Consider the following 23356-nt stretch of genomic DNA (forward strand, 5'->3'; position numbering starts at 1 on the left):
CGTTTTGGACTTTTTGCAGTGAGTTCAAGGTGGCTTCAGGGGCACCCAAGTATAAAGCGTTACAGTAGTCTAATCTTGCCAGGATTAGACCCTGAATAAGGAGCCTCCTTGCGGTATCAGGGAGCAGGGGAAAGATCTTCCTGCAGGCTCTAAGTAGCCCAAAGCATGTCCCTGCAGTTCTTTTTGCCTGGGTTTTAAAACTCATGTCCTTCTCAATCCACACACCAAGGCTCTTGACCTCATCCTTGGGTGCGGGAGGGTCCCCTAGGCACTTGGGCCAAAGGTGAGATGGTAGAGAGGGCCCATTGTGGCCCATCAGGAGGATCTCAGTCTTGGACCCGTTCAATTTTAATGAGGAGAGGTTCATCCATTGATGGACTTCGGAAAGACAGCTGTGGAGGTCGGATGGGGCGTGATGAGGATGAGAGAGGGTAACTACCAGCTGAGTGTCGTCGGCGTAGTTGATGACTGACACGCCGTACGAACTGACCCTCTTCTCCAGTGGGGCCATGTACACGTTGAAAAGTGTAGGGCTCAAAGATGAGCCCTGTGGCACTCCACACCGGAGGGGGATGGTGGGTGAGCAGCTGTCGTTTTCCCGCACCTGGAAGGAGCGTCCAGTCAAGAAGGATTCTAGCCATTTCAAGGCCATACCCTTTAATCCGATCTCTCCGCGTCGGTGGATTAAGGTGGGATGGTCTACAGTGTCGAAGGCCGCACTGAGATCTAGGAGGATCACTGCCACTGATCCTCCCATGTCCAGAATGCTTCTGGCCTTCTCCACTGCTGTCAGGAGGGCGATGTCCGTGCCCTGACCTGGACGAAATCCTGTCTGGGAGGCCGCTAAGAGGTTGTTGCTTTCTAGGTAAAGCGATAATTGCTTATTTACCAGCTTCTCCGCGATCTTGCTGTTTCCAGGGAGAAGGGATATGGGCCTGTAGTTGGCGAAATCCTGTGGGTCTAAAGAGGGTTTTTTCAGTAGACCCTTGACTGCCGCCGCTTTCCAGCTGGGGGGGACAATACCCTCTGAGAGAGAGGAATTGATCAGAGCCGTGAGGGGGGGGATGATGGTACTTGACACTTTTTTTAGGAAACGGAGGGGGGCAGTATCGAGGGGGGAACCACTTTTGATTGTGGCCAGCGTAGCTCCTACTTCTTCCGTTGTTACGGGACCAAAAGTGTCCAGGGAGGGTTGGGGGGCTGGCGGTGGAGGAGGATTGGTGGTGGTGATGGTAGGATCCGGCTGTATGGGGTCCTGTTCGGGAGGGGGTATGGTTAGAAGAATGTTTTGAATCTTCTCTTCGAAGAAGGTGGCTAATTTTTTACATTTAGTTTCAGCTGCTTTGGGATCGAGGGGTTTGAGTGGGGGATCAGGGGGGTGGAGTAGTTATTTTAGGACTGAGTAGGTTTCATGGGCCGAGCAGGCAGCGTTTTTAATTCTGTCCTCGTAGAAACTAGTTTTGATGCAACGGAGGTCTTTTTTGTAGGTTTTTACCGCGGTGCGGAATGCTTCTTTCCGTTCCTCGGTTTTTTCCTTTCTCCAGATACGTTCGTTTTTTTTGCAGGCCTTATGTAGCAGATTGAGTTCCGGGGTGTACCAGGGTGAAGGATTAACTCTCTTGATGTGTCTGAGAGAGTGGATTTTGGGCAGGATGGCGTCAAGCGATTGGGTAATCCAGGAACTGAATTTTTTGTCCCCTGCTAAGGTGTTATTGGGGGGATGGGGAACGTTTTCTCGGAGTTTGGCTGCCCAGACGTCTGGTTCCAGCTTCTGCCATCGTCTGGAGTACGTTCTGATTTTTGGGGGTGGAGGGAGCACAGTAGTGATGTCCCATACTAGGGGGACCAAGAAGTGGTCCGTCCAGGGAAGGGGGATATGGTCTAGGGATCTCAGTTTGGGGATGTTGGAAAGAATGGGGTCAAGCAGTTGCCCTTTTTCGTGGGTGGCCTGTGGATTTTTAAGGTCAAGGCCCATTGAGGTGAGATCCTGGAGTAGTTCATTGGCCAGTTTGTCGTCTGGATCCAGGAAATGTACATTCAGGTCCCCTAATAATAGGTAATTCGTAGTGGACGTGCATTTGGTGGAGATCTGGTCAGTAATTTTGGTCGGAAAGTCTCCTAAATTGCCTGGTGGACGATATATCAGCGTTCCTGATAACGAGGTGACAGGGGAGATTATGATGGTATAGTGGCAGCTTTCATAGCCCTTGATGTTGCCATCCGACGTTCTGCAGGTGAAGGTGTCTTTGAGGATTATTGCGAGTCCACCTCCCCTACCCTCTGGTCTGTTCTGTGAGCACATAACGTACCCGGGGGGGAGTGCTTGGACGATGTCTGGGCCACTACTGGAGGTAAGCCAGGTTTCTGTTAAGAACAGAATGTCTAGGGCGTTATTAGTGATTAGGAGGTTCACTTCTTGTGCGTGTTTCACAAGCGACCTGCAGTTAAGTAGGCCTAGGTGCAAACCATTTGATGCCATGGTTTGATTGCCGGGGTTGCAGCGGTCACAGCCGGAGAATTGAGTGTCTCCAGTCAAGATGCGCGAGCAGGAGGGATGTTTGTTGGGGTTCAGGGCGAGCAAGTCAGTCCGAGAGTAGCTCAGGTTGTTAGGGGCTGCCGCGGGCAGAGTGACTGGGCCTAAGGCCGGCTGGGCCCGGAAGGGCCCAGACGGGCTTGCCTTTGGCGCGCCCGTTGCGCCCGTCCGCTGCGCGTCCGGTGATTGCACATCTTTATGGGTGGAAAGGGGGCGGGTGGGCGTGGCCTGAGAGTGGGCGTGGCCTCAGTTCCTCGCCGTGAATGGCGTCCAAACGTTTGTTTGTTTTCCTGATTCGGTGCAGCGAAGGGGTCGCTGTTCTGGCGTGTCTCAAGCCCGCTGCAGAGGTGCCAGCCGGGTGAGTGTGCTGATTAAAATACAGGTTATTTAAAGGAGTGACACAGAAAGTTTCAATTTTAAAAATTAGGTCGTCTCCCGGCTTCCGCCTCAGGAGATTAAGCAGTTCTAGTTACTTAGCGCTGTTGACCGCGCTTTTGTACTGTGGCGGGTGGGCGTGGCCTGAGAGTGGGCGTGGCCTCAGTTCCTCGCCGTGAATGGCGTCCAAGCGGTCAAACAGTTAACCCCTAGCGCCATATTTTAAAGGAGGAAACTAAGACTGTCAGCAGCTTTTTTTTTAAATCGCGCTGTTTGTGAATTCTCACAGGAGAAGAACACAAAAAAATGAAGGGGAGAGACCTAGCTTTGCACTCCGAGTCGGACTCCACCTAGGGATGCCACCTTTCCAAGAGTAACATACCTGACATTTTTTGTTGTTTTAAGAGCCTGCAAAGAATGGGACGTGATACTAAATATAACTCTAAATAAAAACGTATGTATCCATTTGTAACAATCACTTGCCTGCTTTTTTACTTTAATTATTAACACAGCTGAAGAACACATTTAAAATAATTTCTGTTTCCTGGAGTGTGTACAGATAAATGATAAAAATACCGGCTTTTTGTAATTTTACATGTTTTCGTACAGGGAAGGATATCCAAATACCGATGGTGCTGGTAAAAAAACTGTCAGGTGTTAGCCCGGGCTGAGACAGCTTCCGGGTCTTCACAGGTCTTTGAAAGACCATTTATGTGCTAATGAGGCTTTGTTGTTCTAATTCACCCCTCCAGTAATAGAAAGAATCCGCCCAGAGTGGACAGGAGGCTGCCGGTCTGACCTCAGACCTGCCTAATTGCAGCATATGCAGCCATTTCAAAACAAAAGTAGGTGCCCTCGGGGAAGGGGGTGGGGGGCTGGAGTCACTGGCGTATGCAGTTTTGGGGCGGTAAAAGCAGGAATCGAATGCCAGCACCCAGTGGGGCGCCAAAGCCTATTAAATTAAACACGGTCTGGCACTGAGGGGCTACTTGCAGCCTATGTTATCTGAAGAACCCGTTTGGTGTGCAGGTAGCAGTAGACCAACAGGTGAGGGTGAAAAGGTCGCTGGTGCCAGAGACAAGCAGGAGACGGTCCCTACTGTGCCATTGGAGGTTGCATAACTGAGGAGGAGGAGGAGGGCAGCAGCTCTCCACAGGCCATGGGCTGTCAGTGAGTGTGTCTGAGTGAACGTATTAAAATAACACCTGCCTGTGCCTCGGTCTGTGCCCTCCCCACTGTGGGTACGAACAGTAGCCTCACTCGCCTATTTCAGGTTTTAAAATACAAACAATAAATACATAGCTAAGTAAAGCAAGACAGAGTTTTTGCAAAGTGGCCAGATTGGGTTTATTTACACTCAAACACATTAGCGCTACCTTACAGAGTTTGCCAGTGAAGCGCTACTTTTCTTTTCATGTTTTTAGCTTTTGAAGCAAAAACGCTCATTGATTTCTGAATAATGAGTGTAAAAGCGTTAAGTTGTATTCCCTATGAGTGTTTGCTTTTTTCCAGTATGTTGTTACTTTTTTTCAGGCTGTATATTACTGTATTCTAGTGCATAATTTGAACTGAATTGCTTCCAGGTGTTTATAGCGGGGCACAAGTGGGTTGCAGCTGAAGGCAGTGTAAGTTTCTCTCAGTGGGGCAGTATGGTGTTCAGTGGGGGAGAGGATGTGGCACTCTGCAGATGACAGAAACTGCAAGGCTCTGAAACAAATGACTTGTGATAGCACTTTGAAGCATATTTGGGACATTCTGCAAATGGCAAAGTTTTCAGTTTAATGTATAGTGTTGACCAATGACAACAGAGCGCATGTGTGCATTGTCAATTTAAATGCATGTGGAAAAATACTAGCTGTAGCGTCGTCTTTTGCTTGTGGCAAAAATAAATGTGGATAAATACAGAAAAAATGTCCAAAAAATAAATATGGATAAATACAGACCGAAATGGCAAAAAAATAAATACCATAAAACCGGGAGCCCTATTAATAATACACCTCTTTAGACTGGAACATTCTGGGACCCAAGTTACAATCATTGGTCACGGCCAGGGTCTGGTTAAGTATGATACCTTTTCTATGTATAAATAGGTCTGACACTAATAGGATATATACTGTGGAAATGAAACATGGTTCCTCCTTTCATTTCTTCTGGGTACAATTTGTACTTTGGAGGGATTAGGACTCTGCTGAGTAAGGATAGCTCATCACTGAAATATGACTAAATGGGCATGTTATTCCTGTACTTATTGTACCTAAATGATCTACAGGTTGATACTACAACCGACAGCAAGGCAGAGAATTGCCTTTTCAGCTGGTACGAGTGAGCATAGCTGATCCAGGGTAAAGCTCCCCTTTATTCTCTTTCTATACTTATGGTAAACTGGTGGAGGATGGTTTTTGATGAAAATGTTTTTTTTTAATTTAAGAAAATTTTTTTGGTTCAGAATGGGTTCTAATTTTTTTTTTTTTCTTTTTCAACTCGGCAGCTTCCTGTTTTAAAGATGTCTGAAGTGGGTGCAGCAACAGAGTGTTAACCCTGATGAATCTGCCATAATATCTATTGGGCAGTGAAACATGTCGGTTGCAGGTAGTGGTATGCGACAATAAGCTACCAGCCTTTTTAACTCAGCAGTGCATACCTCAGTTAGTAATAAAGTGGTTCAGGAGGTTTGACTGTTGATTTTACTTGCACTCTGTTTTGTTTTTGTTAGGAGCCATGCTCTAAGCTCCTTGCTCTGCACCTTTCTCTTTAATCCTTTTTCTTCACTTGTTCACAAATTCTGGAAAAGGAACGGCCACCTATGATGAGAAAGGGGCAAAGTATTTGGTAAACATCTGACCAAATTGCCCCGTTGGTGTTCGCCCGTGAGGTGCCTTCCTCTCCTCCACACATTTTTTCTGTATTAATTTTGTATGTGTGGGTGTATGTATGGTCCTATTTAGAGCTGACATTATAGGTTGCGCCGAGTTGAATATACAGTGAACCCCCCTTCTTTATTAGTATTCACAAACCAGGTGTTTGTTTGGGACAGTGGGGCATTAGAGACAATGAATACCTAAACATAGAATCAAGAAGAGGTATATCCAGAATTTTACTATAGAAAATTCTAGTGGAGAATGTTCTCATGCCCGTTAGATAATTGCTAACTTGAGTCCTGGGTACGGGGAATTTTTTGGATTGAATTATATCTTTGGATGCCATCTTCCTTAATTTTGGGAGGGACTTAAAACATTGTTAGAATTCTTGATCGATTTAGAAGCTAATCCTTTCCTCCATCACCAAAAATGTCAACCAACAACACTATTCTGTGGAAAATGACCATGTATATGTACATAAGCGGCGTTCATTTGTGTTCACCATACCCCTCTCTGTAAGCAGAACGAATACCGCGAAGCATTGACTGCATCATCCCGCCAGCGTAGGCCCATGCACGCACATACGCGACAGCCATTTTAGGCACCATGATCTCCCTGCTCACGATCGATCGCCAGCACGTTCCCCTGGCGTTGCAAGCATCCCCCGCGCACTCCGGCTGCCCCCGCTCTCACATGCACGGGTCATAAAACCTCTCCTTCTGCGCGACTCTGCCCCTGGGAATCACACCCCGCGCCTGACCAACACCTCCCTTCCTTTCATGAATACCCCTCATTTTCCTTTCATGAATACCCCTCTTTTGACAAACTCTTCCTCCACGTTCGATTGTCCACGCAGATCATTCCTTTCATGAATACCTCTCCTTTGATGACCCCTTCCTCTGAGCTAGATTGTCAGCACGGATCCCAGGCCATCACCTAGCCTGAGGATACAATTTATTGCCCCTTACTGTATGGAATCGCCCCTCTTCAAAGGAGCTACTATTGATCATGGCCCCCCACCCCCTGAGATCCGATCAGGCGCACACATTCTAAGAATCGGCGGAACGTCCAGCTGTGTGATAGCCATCTCCTATTGTATGTGGGGTGGGGACCTCTACTGTAGATATGTATGGGAATAGGCCTGAAGCTGGGATTCCAAACATGCCTTTTCGTACTTCAAAGTGTCTTTATTACCATAAGGAATGTTTGTGCATCATAAACCCGTGTATAAAAGACAAAGCCTCAGAGAAACTGGTTAGAGCACCTCTTGAAGACATTGTGTGTGTGTCCGAAATGACAGGCTCTCCTCATGAGAAATAAAACTCTGTTCTTGTGTTCCTGCTTCCAGCGCCCGTCTCTTTATTTGATAACAGTTCAAGATGGGAACTAAGAGGCGTCTTGTGCCAGCAGTCTGGGCATCGGTTGAAATTTGGGCTGCGATTCCTGAATTCCATCATCTATTTCAGATTTCCCATGCTTCTTAGAATTTCCCAAACACACCACTACGTCTAATTTTACTCCATAGAGGCTTTTCATCTATTATAATCTCTGATACTAATTTAGGTAGAAGATCAATTGTAACCCTGGTATTAAGAGTTCTTATTCAGTTGCTTGGAGTACACATCCACAAAGATATCCTCTGATCTCCCATCCAATATAGTTACACTTGCCTGACTCTTTACACTGATGCCATACGTTTTAACATCCTCTTGCTTCTCCATTGCCAAAGGTTTAGGAAGAACCACCTCGCCTGCCACCAAATTTACTTCTCTCAGTTTTCACTTCAACCAAAGAATACCTATCCTCCCTTCTGTGGCTGGGATGCATCCTAATAATTCTCCTGCCAAGTTTTGTTATTCTACGGTTCTTTCTCCTTTTAGACATTCTAAAGGAGTTGTATTTTTGGTCTCCATTTCCACCACTGTTCTTTTGTTGGACTGAGAAGACATTCTTCTCTGCTTTATGTTCTTGCTCTATTTTTACCTCAAAGTTGATGGCTACACTACAGTCCTCAGCATCAATATCCTTAACAATTAATTCTATGCAGGGCTCACATCTATACCCTAAGCCTTCTCCTTTATCCGTAGGGTAATCACAAATTTGGGGGAGGATTTGGTTACATCTCCTGCTTTTTCAGGTTCAGCTATTTGCAAGTTTGTCAAGCTTGATTCTTGCACATGGGATTTGGACTCAAATTGCTAGCCGGGTTTAGTCATTTGCAAGTTTGACTGGCATCCTGTGCGTGGAAATTGGGGTGGGGGGTGGGGGGTGGGGGGCTTTTTAGTGTCCAAAAACTACAGCATCCACATCGGGGCAGACACAAAGCAGGATGGGTCCATGCGATGGCGGGCAGGCAGGCCAAAATTGCAAAGGATTGTGGTAGTCTCACCCTGCAACTACCATCTTTGTCACGCCCCTGGAGCTCTCCTCTCTAATCAGAACTTTAGCACAATACCAATAATTGTGGAATAGAGAGCCAATATCTTTGCTTGTTTGGACCTTCAGTTGTATGAAGTGTATTGTATGTAATGTACAACAAGTGTATTGCCCCATCAATAGTCTCCTCTTTCACATTTCTATTTAACCATTTTGATGCTACTTATGTGATGTATTGTTTTGTTACTATGTAGAGTAGGTCATTCATAAATAAATGCCCAGTTTTATAGCCATTTGTTGGACTTGGCCCTCACTGCAGGGTCACCCCACAACGTTTTGCCTTCAATCCCCCCCCACACCCCTCTATTTACTGAACTAGTTTTGGTGACTTTTTGGCCTCTAGCACTGGTAGCAGTGGTAAAGTGCACAAGGTGCTAGTGCACTCTCCTAAAACATGGCAAAATAGTTTCACACCTGATTTCCATATTGAAGTCCCTAGTATACAGTACTATACGTACACAGGGCCTGTAAATTAAATACTACAAGTTGGTCCTGCAGCACTTATTGTGCCACCCACTTAAGTACCCCTTTAAAGACATGTCCCAGGCCAGCATTGCAGGCTGCATGCTGCTAATTTGACCTGACAAAATACATGTTTTGCCAGGACTAAACCTCCCTTTTTAATACATAGACATCACCCATAAGGTAGGTCCTGAACAGCTCATAGAGCAGGGTGCATTGTATTTAAAAAGTAAGACGTTTTCTTACGTTATACATGGCCTGGTAGTGAAAAACTCCTACATTCCTTTTTCACTACTGCAAGGCCTACCTTCCCCCATGGGGTAACATTGGGTTAACTTATTACATTTACTAAGAGCTAATGTTTGATTGAAAGCAAAAGGAACAAGTAGAAATGCCAATATGATGAGTATACTGTATGGCACGCCAATACCTCAGTTCCTCCCAGATATTACCAGGTGGCCTTCTTGAGTTGGAGATCTTCTCTCTGGCTCATTGGTTGGGACCGTAGACTGACGCTGCTGACAACCCTATAAAAAGGCAGGTGGTTACGTCACAGCAGGCCTAGAGCCGTTTAAAAAATGGGATAGTATAGGCATCAAGGTTCTGAGGGGCTTGTGGGGAGGAGATCACATGTAGATGATCCAGGAGTTGCAAGACGGCTACCAACTTATCTGGACACAAGTTCACTAATATTTTCAATTACATTACTCCCATACTGCCAACATCCCTCCAGATACCAAAGTCCCTGTGTTCAGCCCCATTGAAGTCAAATTATTGACCGGGCACATTGCACAGGGTACCATTTCCCAAGTTAACAGTTCCCCGATTATTAATGCCCGAGCCGATACAAAACAACAGTGTTGGGAGGAGTAAGTCAGGTAATTGGATGGCTTAGATTAAAGAGACGCTAGGATGGCTCCACGGGTGCTTGCTATCTTCACATGCTTTACACTGATCAAGTTACATTGCCTTCACCTGATTTACATTACCCCAGTGCGACTCCATCGAGTCGGCAGGATTCCCCTGCCCCATTGCTTCCACTGCTATTATCACATGGTTTGGGCCGGTCCTGTGATGGTTCGCTACTGGCAGATGATGAAGCAAGAACTCTCGTGGGTGCCAGATCGACCCCTGGATCTTTCCGCTAGAGTGGCCCTACTGTGTCATGTGCCCAGATTTGGCCCATGTAGCAAAGAGCCGCATTTCTTACATTGTCCTATTTTTCACAATAAACTGTCTGCTGTGACCTTTTGCACATATTTGCGTGCACGACAATGTTGGATTTGTTTCCCTGAAACTACTTTGTTTGCACATCTAGCTTCGCACAACATTATCACAATGCCTCAAACATTCTGAACAAGGCCCTTCTACGCACTATGTACAAAACCCGCTCTATCTTCAGCTACAGGACAATAGGGCTATCTATAGATCCATAACATTGCGAATCTATATGCACATCGCAAGGCTGCTTTCTATTATAAAGAGCATCCCAAACAATTAGTAGAGGAGGCACTGCAGCTAACACCAAGGGCACCAGCATGCTGAGATTTCACCACGCAGTGGTCTGACATCTCTGTAAGGGGTGTCCAGTTCGTGACCAAGACGGGCTCCAACAAGGCAATGGGGTTGAATTGTCCAGGGGTGGGGTGGGGGAGTGTTTCTTGGCTTCACACCTACACACACTCTAGGTGCACTTAGAGGAGGGTTTTCCATAGTAGGGGTACGCCCGATTACTGCCTTTTCACTGTTTTAGCACCATGGTAGAATTAGATCTACTATTTAGGCGTTGGTGCTAGTAATCACTTTCATCTGCTTCTGTCTGATTATTGCAACAGTTGTTTTCTACACAAGAATCACATTGGTTCAGTAAATATATTTAAAACGTCCCAATGTGTATTCTGTATATTTCTCTGAGCACAATTAAGAAAGAGTGACTGGGCGAAAGGTTCTGATCAGTTTCCATGATCCCTGAAGGGTCAGGGTTGTCATGTTCACTGCCGTGCTGAGTGGTCGCTCCCCAGTCTCACTGCCGAGACCTGGTATCGTTGTGCTGCCTTTTAAATTATATCTGCCAGAAGTTTATTTGCCTTGTACTGCCCTGCTCGCTGCTCCACTTTACTTGCGCTGAACTTTCCACATATTGTTTAACTTTTATAGCGCGATAACCCCGGCGCTGTGCTCTGCCCTCCCCTCCGCTGCCATTTTGTTTGTTGTTGTTGTGCTCGGTCTGCGTCCTCGTGAGCCCGCCCCGCCTCCCAGCTGAGCCACCCTCGCCCCTCCCCCTTCCCACCATCCATATATGACAGAAGCCCATGCGCGCAGCGTCCACGCGCAGCGTTCGCGCCCCATTCGCGCCAAAGGTAAGCCCGTCTACGCCCGTCCGCGCCTGGACCGCGCCCAGCGCCAGACCCCCTGGTCCTCGCTATGCCCAGCCTTCCCGCATTACTTACGACGCCTCCACCCTCCTAGCCCTTAACCCCGGACGACTCCTCAACTGCGCCCAAGCCGCCCCTGGACACACCCATGGACCCTTCTCTTGCAATTCCTGCAAGTTCGACGGCACCAAGACCAACTCCTCATCCTCAAACACCAAACAGAGCTCCGACACTAACCACCTTAAATGCATCCTGCTCAACACCCGATCGGTCCACAGACACGCCATCGACCTCTGGAATCTACTAGACACCATCTCCCCGGACGTCACCTTCCTTACAGAAACATGGATGAACGCCTCCTCAGCCCCAGACATCACCATTGCCATCCCGGAAGGATACAAGATCATCCATAAGGACCACACCCACCAAACTGGAGGAGGCATCGCCATCGTTCATAAGAACTCCATCCGCATCTCTACCAGCTCAGACGCCAACCTCGATAGCGCCGAACACCTTCACTTCCAGATCCACACCGACCCCAAGACCACACTCAGAGGCACCCTCCTCTACCGACCTCCAGGATCCCGCGCACAATTCAGTGACGACATCACCGACTTTATCACCCCTCACGCTCTCCCCTCCGAGGAATACATTCTACTTGGAGACCTCAACTTCCACCTGGAAAAGAGCTTCGACTGCAACACCACCACCCTCCTGGACAATCTCGCCAACCTCGGACTCAAACAAATTGTTAATACCCCCACCCACATCGCAGGTCACACACTCGACCCCATCTTCACCTCCAGCAAACATATCTCCTTCTGTCACACCACAGCTCTCCATTGGACGGACCACAGCTGTGTTCACTTTACCTACAATAAGTCCACAACTCACAACCTCCCTCAACCCACTCTTCGAAGAAACTGGAACAAAATCACCATCGACCAGATCTCCTCATCGCTGCTTCAAAACCCCCTTGTCCACACCTCAAACCCTGACCAAGCAGCTATTAACTTCACCCAATGGCTATCCAACAGCGCCGACATCCTAGCACCGTTGAAAAAACGTCAAACCAAACTAGGCAGCAAAAACGCCTCCTGGTTCAACGCTGATCTTAAGAAATCTAAGAAGCTCTGTCGCTCCCTCGAGAAAGCCTGGAAAAAAGACCCAAACACCAACACCAGGGACGCCTTCAAAAACGCCACCCGCACACACCACCAACTGATCCGGACTGCAAAGAAAGCCGCATTCAAAGACCGACTAGATAACAACGCCCACAACAGCAAGGAATTATTCAACATCGTCAAAGAATTTACCAACCCCTCCGCCAACTCCAACGACATCACTCCCTCGCAAACCCTTTGCGACTCCCTAGCTTCGTTCTTCCACGACAAAATCGCAGACATCCACAACAGCTTCGACAACCAACCCGGAGACCAACCCACCCAACCTTCTGCCGTACCCTCACCCCCCTTGAACATCCTCAATGACTGGAACCCTATCTCCACTGAGGACACCATCCGCCTGATGAATTCCATTCACTCAGGATCCCCAACAGACCCATGCCCTCACCACATCTTCAACAAAGCAGACTCCATCATAGCACCACACCTCCGAGACGTCATCAACTGCTCCCTCAACTCCGGCACCTTCCCTGAAATCTGGAAACACGCCGAACTCAGCGCCCTTCTGAAAAAACCCACAGCTGACCCCACCGAACTCAAAAACTACCGACCCATCTCGCTCCTACCATTCCCGGCCAAAGTCATCGAGAAAACCGTCAACAACCAGCTCGCCACCTTCCTCGAAACCAACAAATCCCTCGACCCTTCACAGTCCGGCTTCCGAGCCAAACATAGCACGGAGACCGCCCTCATCGCCGCAACAGACGACATTCCAACTCTACTGGACAATGGAGACACAGTCGCACTCATCCTCCTCGACCTCTCCGCAGCCTTCGACACAGTCTGCCATAGCATCCTTCTACAGCGCCTCAGAAACATCGGAATCCAAGGAAAAGCACTGGAATGGATCACTTCGTTCGTCACCGGAAGAACCCAGAGAGTCCGCCTCCCACCATTCAAGTCAGAGGCCACTGAAGTCATCTGCGGCGTGCCACAAGGATCTTCACTCAGCCCCACCCTCTTCAACGTATACATGAGCCCCCTCGCGGCCATCGCACGCCAACACAACCTCAACATCATCTCCTACGCAGATGACACCCAACTGATCCTCTCACTCACCAAAGACCCTAATACCGCCAAAACCAACCTTCATGAAGGAATGAAAGAAGTAGCTGAATGGATGAAGCATAGCCGTCTAAAACTTAACTCAGATAAAACAGAAGTCCGTATCTTAGGAACCTCCCCCTCCGCCTGGGATGACTCCTGGTGGCCAGAGGCTCTTGGAAAAGCACCCATCCCGACGGATCACGCACGGAACCTGGGCGTCATTTTAGACTCCTCACTCTCGATGTCCAGGCAGGTCAACTCCGTCTCATCATCTTGCTTCAACATTCTTCGCATGCTCAAAAAAACATTTCGCTGGATCCCCACCGAAACCAGAAAAATGGTCACCCATGCACTGGTTACAAGCCGACTGGACTACGGAAACACCCTATACGCCGGCACCACCGTAAAACTCCAGAAAAAACTCCAACGCATCCAGAACGCATCAGCCAGACTAATACTTGACATCCCACGTAAAGACCACATCTCCAGCCACCTGAAAAAACTCCACTGGCTCCGTCAATAAGAGGATTACTTTCCGCCTCCTAACCCACGCACACAAATCACTTTACGAACTCGGACCCGATTGCCTCAACACTCGACTTTCCTTCTACACCCCCCCCCCCGCCAGCTACGCTCCTCCTGCCAAGCCCTTGCTACCGTGCCTCGCATCAATAAAACCACCATGGGAGGTAGATCCTTCTCATACCTGGCCGCTAAAACCTGGAACTCACTCCCCACTCACCTTCGTCTCACTCAGAATCATCTAGCATTCAGAAAGCAACTTAAAACTTGGATATTCGACAAGTAATCCCCCCACCCTTCCTCAAGCGCCTTGAGACCCTCTGGGTATGTAGCACGCTATATAAATTCTTTTGACTTTGACTTTGACTTTGCCAGAAACTATTCGCTCCCTGGTAAGGTTAGGGGGGCGTGTGGTGGCACTATGAGCAAGCTGGTCTCTAGGCCAACATATCCTGTGGGGTGCAAGGTATCAGTCTTGGCACTTCACCCAAAGTTTATGTTGTCTAACAAACGTGCAGGTCCTATAGAATCGTGGAAATTACACAACAACAGGGCATATTGGACGATCTTGGCAGCCCACGGGCTGAGCAGACGTTCATGGAGGGTCGCCTCTCTGGTTGCCAAACGTAAAATTCACCACAAGCCCCCTCCTTGGTGGAGTGGAGAGCAGGTGGGGATTGCTCAGCAGAAGAAACCTACTTATGCTGCACGAGACTGCCTGCAAAAACATGGGATGATTTTGTGGTAATGGTATGAATACTATGGTCTCGATCTGTAAATCTGGACTGTGACTTATGTACTGTGGTGCTACTGCCATAATGTTGATGTACATGTTTTATGTTTGCGTTTGGAAAACAATAAAAAGCTTGTTTATAAAAGAAACTCCTAAAGCACTAACTCCTAAGGTGGGAAACTTAGCGTCTAAGTCATATTCGGTCAAATCTCCTCCTAGAAATACCTTTGCCATAAAAAGGTACCACAACCTTTAAGGTTTATGCATGGTTGATATTTCTAACTTCATCTATATATGTTAATATAGACATTTTCAAAAGATGCAGCTCTGGCTGGACATTGACTTTACTAAGTATGACTGTGTCATCATTTAGGAGTTTGAAACTTACTACCACCTCCTAGGATAAGCCTAGAATGCACAACCTTGATGTAAGTGAAATGGCATATATTTATTTTGTTACTGCCCAATGACCCCATGCCCCTTGTATATCACTCTTGGGCTGACTGCACCAGTACCTGGCAAGCTTGCCTTCTCTGTAGGTACGGCCCCAAGGATGGCGGTGGTTCTGCAAGGGCCACACATCAGGAAGCCAGAGAGTAACTGTTCCTTCCATTACATCCAAGTTAGCACAGGCAGGCTCCGTTTCCCGGCAGTAGTAACATTTTCCATAGAAACAGGTGTTATTCCCTGAGAAGAAACAAAAAACACAGAACTCAGGTTCACACGTTAAGAAACTAGAGGTCTCCCCCTCCAATATGTGTACATAGTCAAACACACATCTCTCGGTCTTTGTCTTTCAAAAAGACCGCGATTTCTTATTTGGTTGTCCGGCTCCACCTTTTAGTCAATCAATCAAACATTGTAGAGCATGGAAAATCACTGGTGAAGGTCTCAAGGTGCTGGAGCTATGTGCTGCTGCGTGGAGGATAACCAGGAAGGAGAATGCAGTAAAAATGAGCGAAATAGTACGAGAAAGCACTCGGAAGAACAGGGGGGAAGGAAGGAGAAAGCAGTAAAATGAAGCAAAAGCAGGATAGAGTAATGCAGCAATACGGGAGAGCTAGGCCGGTGAAAAAATTGCTGGAAAGTGGAAACCTCGATCAAAGGTAGATCATGAAAGATGGAGATTTCATGGGCGGTACAGTTTGAAATTTCTACATCTTTCTCTTGTGATCTCTCAGCACACAGAACTTGGACTACTCCTTGTAATTGTGCAAGCAATAGAGAGTGCACTTTTCTCTAAAGAGGCAAATGAGTACAAAAAAAAAAAAAAGAAAGAAAGTGGAAGACCTCAAGCTTTTACCATCAAACCAGAAAAAAAAGGAATATGGATACACTGCCACTTTGGTCTACTTTGATGCTTTGAACCATCATTATTACAGTTCTTGAAACCCAAAGCAGTATTTGAGAAGTAAACATTTGTATGCAACATATGTGTCGGTATGATGTAGGGAGAAGCAGTTCAGCATATAATTCCAGTTGCTATTGACAATATGCTAGGTCAATAATCCAGTTTTTAAATGTGGGTGCCCTCAAAACCTGCCCCACCCCCCAATTTGCAGACCTCCCGTCTTTTCGCCAGCAGATGAGCAAGGGTTGTGAATTTTCTATAGTGCCCGACAATATCCTGAACAGAACCAAGTAAACAAATGAGAGGGTCCAGTCATAACCTCTTCTGTTATCATAGATGGCTGTGGTAAAACTCCACAATTTGGGCACATTAGGGCAGATCTAGGCTAAGTGGAGGAACACCGGCACTTGTGCACCACATATAGTGCAGCAATGATCACTATGCAGATCAAATTTGTGACAGCCTTCTGTGATGTAATAGATACACTGTTGAGTATCTCTAATGGATGACACAAAGGCGACTGCTAGAAGAGACCAGACATGTCATGAATCTCCAGGTCTCCTCTGAGATCTACTGCCCTCAATGAGCTTCTGAGCATGCTTTTGCTCTCTGGGGCATCTCCTCAGTCTCATCTTAGGCTGCCCTGTAGAGTAAGCTAATGAGATTTTTAGTGGACGCTCCAGTCTTCATGGATATGCAAAACATATGAATCTAAAGAGCCTTAAGAGGGTAGGTTTTCCTCCAAAAACTAAATCCAACCTCAACTCCAATAAAAACACGCTCTGGACCAAAGACTAGAAACAAATGAAAGATTAGAGACATGCCTTCCAGGGAACTGAGAACAATGACGAAGTCTTAAGAAAGGAATGCAGTAGCAAATAAGAACGAAATACTGCCAGATATATGCAAGCATTCACCACTAAGTCCTTGGAAAAGATGGACAGAAGTGCCAATCTAGGGCAATGAAATAACATCACATGGAATGTGAAGGGGGTCCAAATGGTCCAGCGGATGTGCTAGTTGAGTCGTGAGAAAGAATGTATGTAGGAGGTGAAGGGAAAGGAGGAATAAGAGGAGAATGGTGAGAAGAGGAAACAATCCAGATGGCTCTTTCAGACGTCTGTAGTCTTTGAATAGGGTGAACAGATAATGCAGTCCCTCCAAAGCCAAAAAGAAAAAGGAACGAAGAGCCATCCCACAATGATCTAATCTAAACTGCAAGAATGCTAGGAAGAACTTCCCAAGAACATCCCCAAGTTCAGCCTCTAAGATGACTCCCACCCGCTGGATGTCCAAGAAATTGGTATGCCTTGCTCACATCCTTATGCTCTTTTTCCAACCTACCCACCTAAGTATTTCAAAATCCTTGGATTAACAAGTGTTTATGCATAGAATAAACAAGAAATGAAAAACTCCGCTACCCCTCAGGGAGCAGTCATCATGGGAAGCACAACTGAGATAATCAAAACAATTTGCAGTAAACGTGAACATGATTGTTTGATCCAAAGAGTCTTTTAAAGACCGAATAGCATTAGCACAATCTTGAGGAAATGAGAGCAAAAGAATGGTGCAGACAGCATCGAAGGCAACAAATACCAGATATTCACTCCGGGGAGATTTTTTATTTTTTTCATTTTTGAACAAAAGAACTAAAATGATCTGTCATCTGCTCAGAAGAGGATGGCACCAGAAGGTTGTCAGCTAACATCTTACAGAAAGATCTCGACCTAACCATTTACAAGTTATCGTACAACTAGCTGTAGACTTTACATCATTAACTCCAATGGGGCAATGTTTTTGTAAACAGTATTTGAGACACAGTATTTTTCAATTTTGGTTACAATTTTATGCTGCCTTACATGCAGGAAGATATTGCAAACAAGGGCAACTTGCTCACTCCCACTAACACAACCTAGATCCGGTTATACAGTTTAAAAACAATCAATTCATGCATCTTTCAACATTGAACCGAAACTTTTCTGCAGATATTAAGTCCCTAAAAGTCAAAGAACTTACGCCGTTCAACCAAGCATCAATCTGGGCAAGAAGACTATATTAATTTAGCTCCCTATGTCAATAATGGTCTGATAAACGGAGGAGACAAAGTTGTTCATTAAAGATAGGTGCTGCTCTGTGATAACACAATGTGATAATATGTGCCCAAACCTTAAAAAAAAAAGGACCTCAGGAGGTGCTCTAAAATAAAACCCTGGCTTTGCTGGGAGACAAAGTCAAACGCTGGCTGACCCAACTGGAGTGCTCCGAAGAGCCTGACTGGTGTACCATTTATGAACCGGAGCATTATCGGGTGTAGAGAAGGAAATTTGCCAGAGATTCTGTACTGCAAAGCAGTGTTAAGGCTGAAGACTTTAAGCCTAACAACTGCATTTAAGTATTCCAGGCCTCAACCCAAGCTGAAATGAACAAGTTACTTACCTTCAGTAACGCTTTTACTGGTAGATACTATATCTGCCTGTGGATTCCTCACCTTGTGAATATCCCCCTTGCGTCAGCAACATTCGGAAATTCTTTTCGTAGCCTCGCGCCGACGTGTACTTGGACGTCATAGAGACACGGCTTCGCTCGCGACTCCGCTGACGTCACCGACGCCTACAATAGGCCCACGCCGGCGTGATGACATCAGTTCCGCCCTTTTTTCCGTGCCATCGAGGCACACGGACGGACCAATGACAGTAGAAATATACATAGTATACACAATACACAATAGTCAAGGAGAAACACACATAGTGTGAAGCAAATGCAAGAAAGCAATGGAAACAACTCCTTAACATCACAACATATAAACAATACATTATAGAAACTCTAGTAAAGAAGAGTGGACAACGGGGAGGCGGGTGGGTCATTGAGGAATCCACAGGCAGATATAGTATCTACCAGAAAAAGCGTTACCGAAGGTAAGTAACTTGTTCTTCTGATAGATACATCTGCCGTGTGGATTCCTCACCTTGTGAATAGAGTCCCACAGCAGTCCCCACTCCCGGAGGCGGGTGTCCACTCTTCTAAACCAGGAAATCCTGAAGGACAGAGCACGCAAAATGGCTGTCCCTCCTCACTTCGGTATCTAAGCAGTAATGCTTCGCGAAAGTGTGGAGGAAAGACCAAGTTGCCGCCCTACAAATGTCCTCAACAGGAACACCTCTAGCCAATGCTGAGGTTGACGACGTAGCTCTAGTGGAATGAGCCCTAATACCCTCTGGAGGTTCCTTACCGGCCAAAGAGTAGCAGATCTTTATACACAGAACGATCCATCTTGACAAGGTTCTCTTATGGACCGCTCTTCCTCTTTTGCAGCCAGCAAACCCAACGAAGAGCTGGTCATCCAAACGACAGTCTTTAGTTCTGTCCAGATAAAAAGACACCGCCCTCTTGGGGTCCAGACGGTGCAACCTCTCCTCCTCCTTGGAAGGGTGTGGGGGAGGATAAAAGGTAGGGAGGGTAATGGATTGACCAAGGTGGAAAGGAGTCACCACCTTAGGAAGAAAAGCAGCCCTGGTCCTTAGAACCATTCGATCAGCATGAATGGTCAAGAAAGGGGGCTTGGAACTAAGAGCTTGAAGCTCACTCACCCTCCTTGCCGAGTTTATTGCAACGAGGAAGACTGCCTTAAGGGTTAAAAGCCTCATAGGACATTTATGAAGAGGCTCAAAGGGAGCACCCATCAGAAAGGTCAAGACAAGATTTAAGTCCCACTGAGGCACAATAAAAGGAGTAGGAGGGAACTTATTTGTAAGGCCCTTCAAAAACCTTAAAACTACAGGAGACTTAAAAAGAGAAGTCTGGTCAGGCAAACAAAGAAAAGCCGACAGCGCCGAAAGATAGCCCTTAACTGTGGCAACAGCAAGCCCTTGCTGCGCCAGAGAAAGAGCAAACTGGAGAACATCAGACAAACGAGCTCTCAATGGGTCAATAGAATTCTCACCACACCAAGTGACAAATCTTGACCATCTATATGAATAGACAGTATTAGTGGAGTCACGCCTGGCTGACAAGATGACATCCACCACGTCAGGCGTGAGAGAAAAGGAAATCAGGTTGCCCCGCTCAATCTCCAGGCATGAAGGTGCAATGTCTGGAGGTGGGGGTGTAGAACCTGCCCATCCATCAGATAGAGGAGGTCTGCCCTGAGAGGGAGACGGAGCGGCGGGTGAGAGGAGAGGTGGAGTAGATCTGTAAACCACACCCTTCTTGGCCAGTCCGGGGCGACCAATATAACTTGGGCCCGGTCTTGGCGAATCTTCCTCAGAACCCGAGGAATCAAGGGTATGGGAGGAAACGCGTAAAGGATTTCCCCAACCCAACTGAAACGCCACCCCCAAGGCTCCTTGCATCGGTCCACCTGAGGAGTTACCCACGTCCGAAAGACGTGACGAACCACCTCCGGGTGAAGCCTCCACTCGTGGTCGGCAGAGAACTGCCGACTGAGACTGTCTGCACGCACGTTCAGGACTCCGGCCAGATGATTTGCCATCAGACAAATCTGGTGGTCCTGAGCCCAGGACCAGAGACGCAGAGCATCTCTGCAGAGACACTGCGACCCCACTCCTCCCTGCTTGTTGATGTACCACATCGCGGTCGTGTTGTCCGTCAGGACTTGGATCGACCGACCGCGAAGGGAGAGGAGGAAGGCCTTGAGCCCCAGACGTATTGCCCGCAACTCTAGAAGGTTGATATGAAGCAACCTTTCCTCTGGAGACCAAAGACCCTTGACCTCCAGATCCCCCAGATGAGCACCCCACCCTAGAGTGGATGCATCCGTTATCACTGTGGCCACCGATGGAGGTAGTTGAAAAGGCTTTCCTTGTGACAGATTGCCTTCCACGCTCCACCAAGACAGATCCGCTGCAGTTTCTCTGGAGATCCTCACTGACTCCCGAGATCTCCGTTGTGCTGATAGCACTGCCTGCGGAGACACCACTGGAGTGCCCTCATGTGCCAGCGTGCATGGTTGACCAACAGAATGCAAGAAGCCATCAGGCCGAGCAGGCGAAGGACCTACAGGACTGGAACGACCACTCCATTGAAAAATAAAGAAATAATTTCCTGAATGTCGCGAATCCTTTGAGGAGGAGGGAATGCACGACAAACAGTAGTGCCCAGTACAGCACCTATGAACAGGTTGCGCTGGGAGGGCACCAGGTGAGACTTGGGTACATTTATTGAAAAACCCAACCTGAACAACAACTGAGTTGTCTCTTGCAGATGATGGAGCACCTTCTCCGACGACTCCGCTTTGATCAGCCAGTCGTCCAAATAAGGGAACACAGGTATCCCCGACCTCCTGAGATGAGCTGCCACCACCGCCATCACCTTGGTGAAGACTCGAGGCGCAGTAGTAAGACCAAACGGAAGGACCGCAAACTGGTAGTGTTGCGATCCCACCGTAAAACGGAGAAACTTCCTGTGCGACTTCAGGATTGGGATGTGGAAATACGCATCCTGCAAGTCGAGCGACACCATCCAGTCTCTTTCCAGCAGCGCTTGAAGAACCTGAACAAGGGTGAGCATCTTGAATTTCTCCTGTTTCCTGTTTCAGATAGAGATTCAAGATCCCGAGATCCAGGATTGGACGCAGTCTGCCATCCTTCTTGGGAATCAGGAAATACCGGGAGTTGCATCCCTGACCCCTTTCCTGCTCTGGGACCACCTCTATCGCACCCTTTCGTAACAGAGTTAGCACCTCCTCCTGCAGTAGAGACAGATGTTCCTTGGTGCAAAAGACTTGACAAGGAGGGTAATTGGGAGGGGATTCCCGAAAGGGAAGGGCATACCCATTTTCTACAAGATTGAGAACCCAAAGATCTGATGTAACCGATTCCCAATCCTGTAGAAAATGGGTAAGCCGGCCCCCCAACGGACCCACATGATCCTGAATAGCGGATCTAGGGCTGCTTTTCTGAGGCAGGGGGGTTCGAAGAAGAAGAGGAGGAAGAGGCCTGACGTCCACGAGGACGCGCTCTTTGCTTTCCCCTGTACGATCTGTACATAGAATTTTGCTGTTGCTGCTGCTACTGTTGACCTTGCCGGTAATTCCGAAAGGAAGAGCGACCAAAGCCCCTGAACCTCCCGTTGGACGAAGAGCCTCTGATCTGGAGACCTAAAGACTTAGCTGTCGCTCTGCTATCCTTAAATCTCTCAAGGGCCGCATCAGCTTTCTTCCCAAAGAGACCAGAACCATCAAAAGGAAGATCCAGCAAGGTCGCCTGAACATCAGCCGAAAAGTCTGAGGATTTCAGCCAGGCTGACCTCCTAGTGGCGACAGCAGTGCCCATGATACGAGCCACAGAGCCGGCAGTGTCCAGATCACTTTGTATAACCTGGCGAGCCGCCGCCTGAGTATCAGAGGTCACCTCCGCAAAATCCTTCCTGCTGGCATCAGGAACTTTAGGAACCAGGACACGCAAAGAATCCATCAGGGCATGCACATATCTCCCCATCAGACAAGTGGCATTAGTAGACTTCAACTCCATGCTTGCCGATGAAAAGGTCTTTTTTGCAACCTGGTCTTGTTTCTTCGCTTCCTTTTCACAAGGAACCTGGGGAAAGGCACTAACACTCTTTTTAGAACATGCTGCTTGAATGACCAGGCTCTCAGGCGAAGGATGAGAAGACAAAAAAGCAGGGTCCTCAGGTGCAACCCTGTACCTTCTCGCAACACTCTTAGAAACCGCAGGAGCCGACAACGGTTTCTTCCACATCTCCATAAAGGGATCCGTCAAGGCATCATTAAATGGAAGCAAAGGCTCCACCACGGAACTCAGAGAATGCAAAACCTCAGTGAGGATATTGGATTTAAACTCTACCATTGGCAAAGTCAATTGAAGAAGTTCAGCAGCCTTCCTCATAACCAAATAGTAAGGTTGGATATCCTTAGAAGGAGCACCAGAGCCTGAGGGCAACTCCCACTCTGGAGAGAAATCAAGACTTCCTGAATCAGCCAACTCCTCAAAACAGTTCTCCTCCAATTCACCTTCCTCCACATCAGAATGTGAATCCAAGTACCTTTGCTCTTCCAAAAGGCGTTGAGCTTACCTTCTGGACCTCTCCTTCACGCGCCTTGCAGTCGGATCCACCAGCGGCTCCGTCGGATTCGAGGCCGACGCCGGTATCGAATCCGATGGCACAGAGGAATGCGCTCGAGGACGATCAGGAGCGGGCGACGCCGGAATTGGCGTCGACGACTTCGGCGGAGCCGGGAATTGCCAATGCGGCGTCGGAGCCGGCATATAAGGCATAAACGGAGCCGGAGGATAGGAGTGAGGAACTCCCAAGCTGTAAGCCAAAGGACCCATGGGACCCGAAGGTGCACCAGAGGGGTACCACGCCCTTGAGAAGACGCCATACATAGCGTTAAGAAACGCTGAAGGGTCCAGGCCTGGGGCAGGAAACGGCGGTTGAAAACCCTCAGGCCGGTCCTGAGGAGGAATCGGATTCGGCTCTTCAACAGGCGCGGAATCCACAT

At 47.7% G+C, this 23356-nt stretch overlaps 1 protein-coding gene across 1 annotated transcript in view; it reads right to left on the reverse strand.

The window, feature by feature from the left end:
* FAM20B (FAM20B glycosaminoglycan xylosylkinase) overlaps positions 1-23356 on the reverse strand; it is a 172082-nt gene that overhangs the window by 84006 nt on the left and 64720 nt on the right. Inside the window, exon 5 of the mRNA XM_086956370.1 lies at positions 15041-15212. Within this exon, the coding sequence (XP_086812496.1) occupies positions 15041-15212 (172 nt within the window). The remainder of the gene's footprint in view (positions 1-15040; positions 15213-23356) is intronic.

The sequence above is a fragment of the Lissotriton vulgaris genome, chromosome 1_1 (assembly GCF_964263255.1).
Source record: "Lissotriton vulgaris chromosome 1_1, aLisVul1.2, whole genome shotgun sequence".
NCBI lineage: Eukaryota > Metazoa > Chordata > Amphibia > Caudata > Salamandridae > Lissotriton > Lissotriton vulgaris.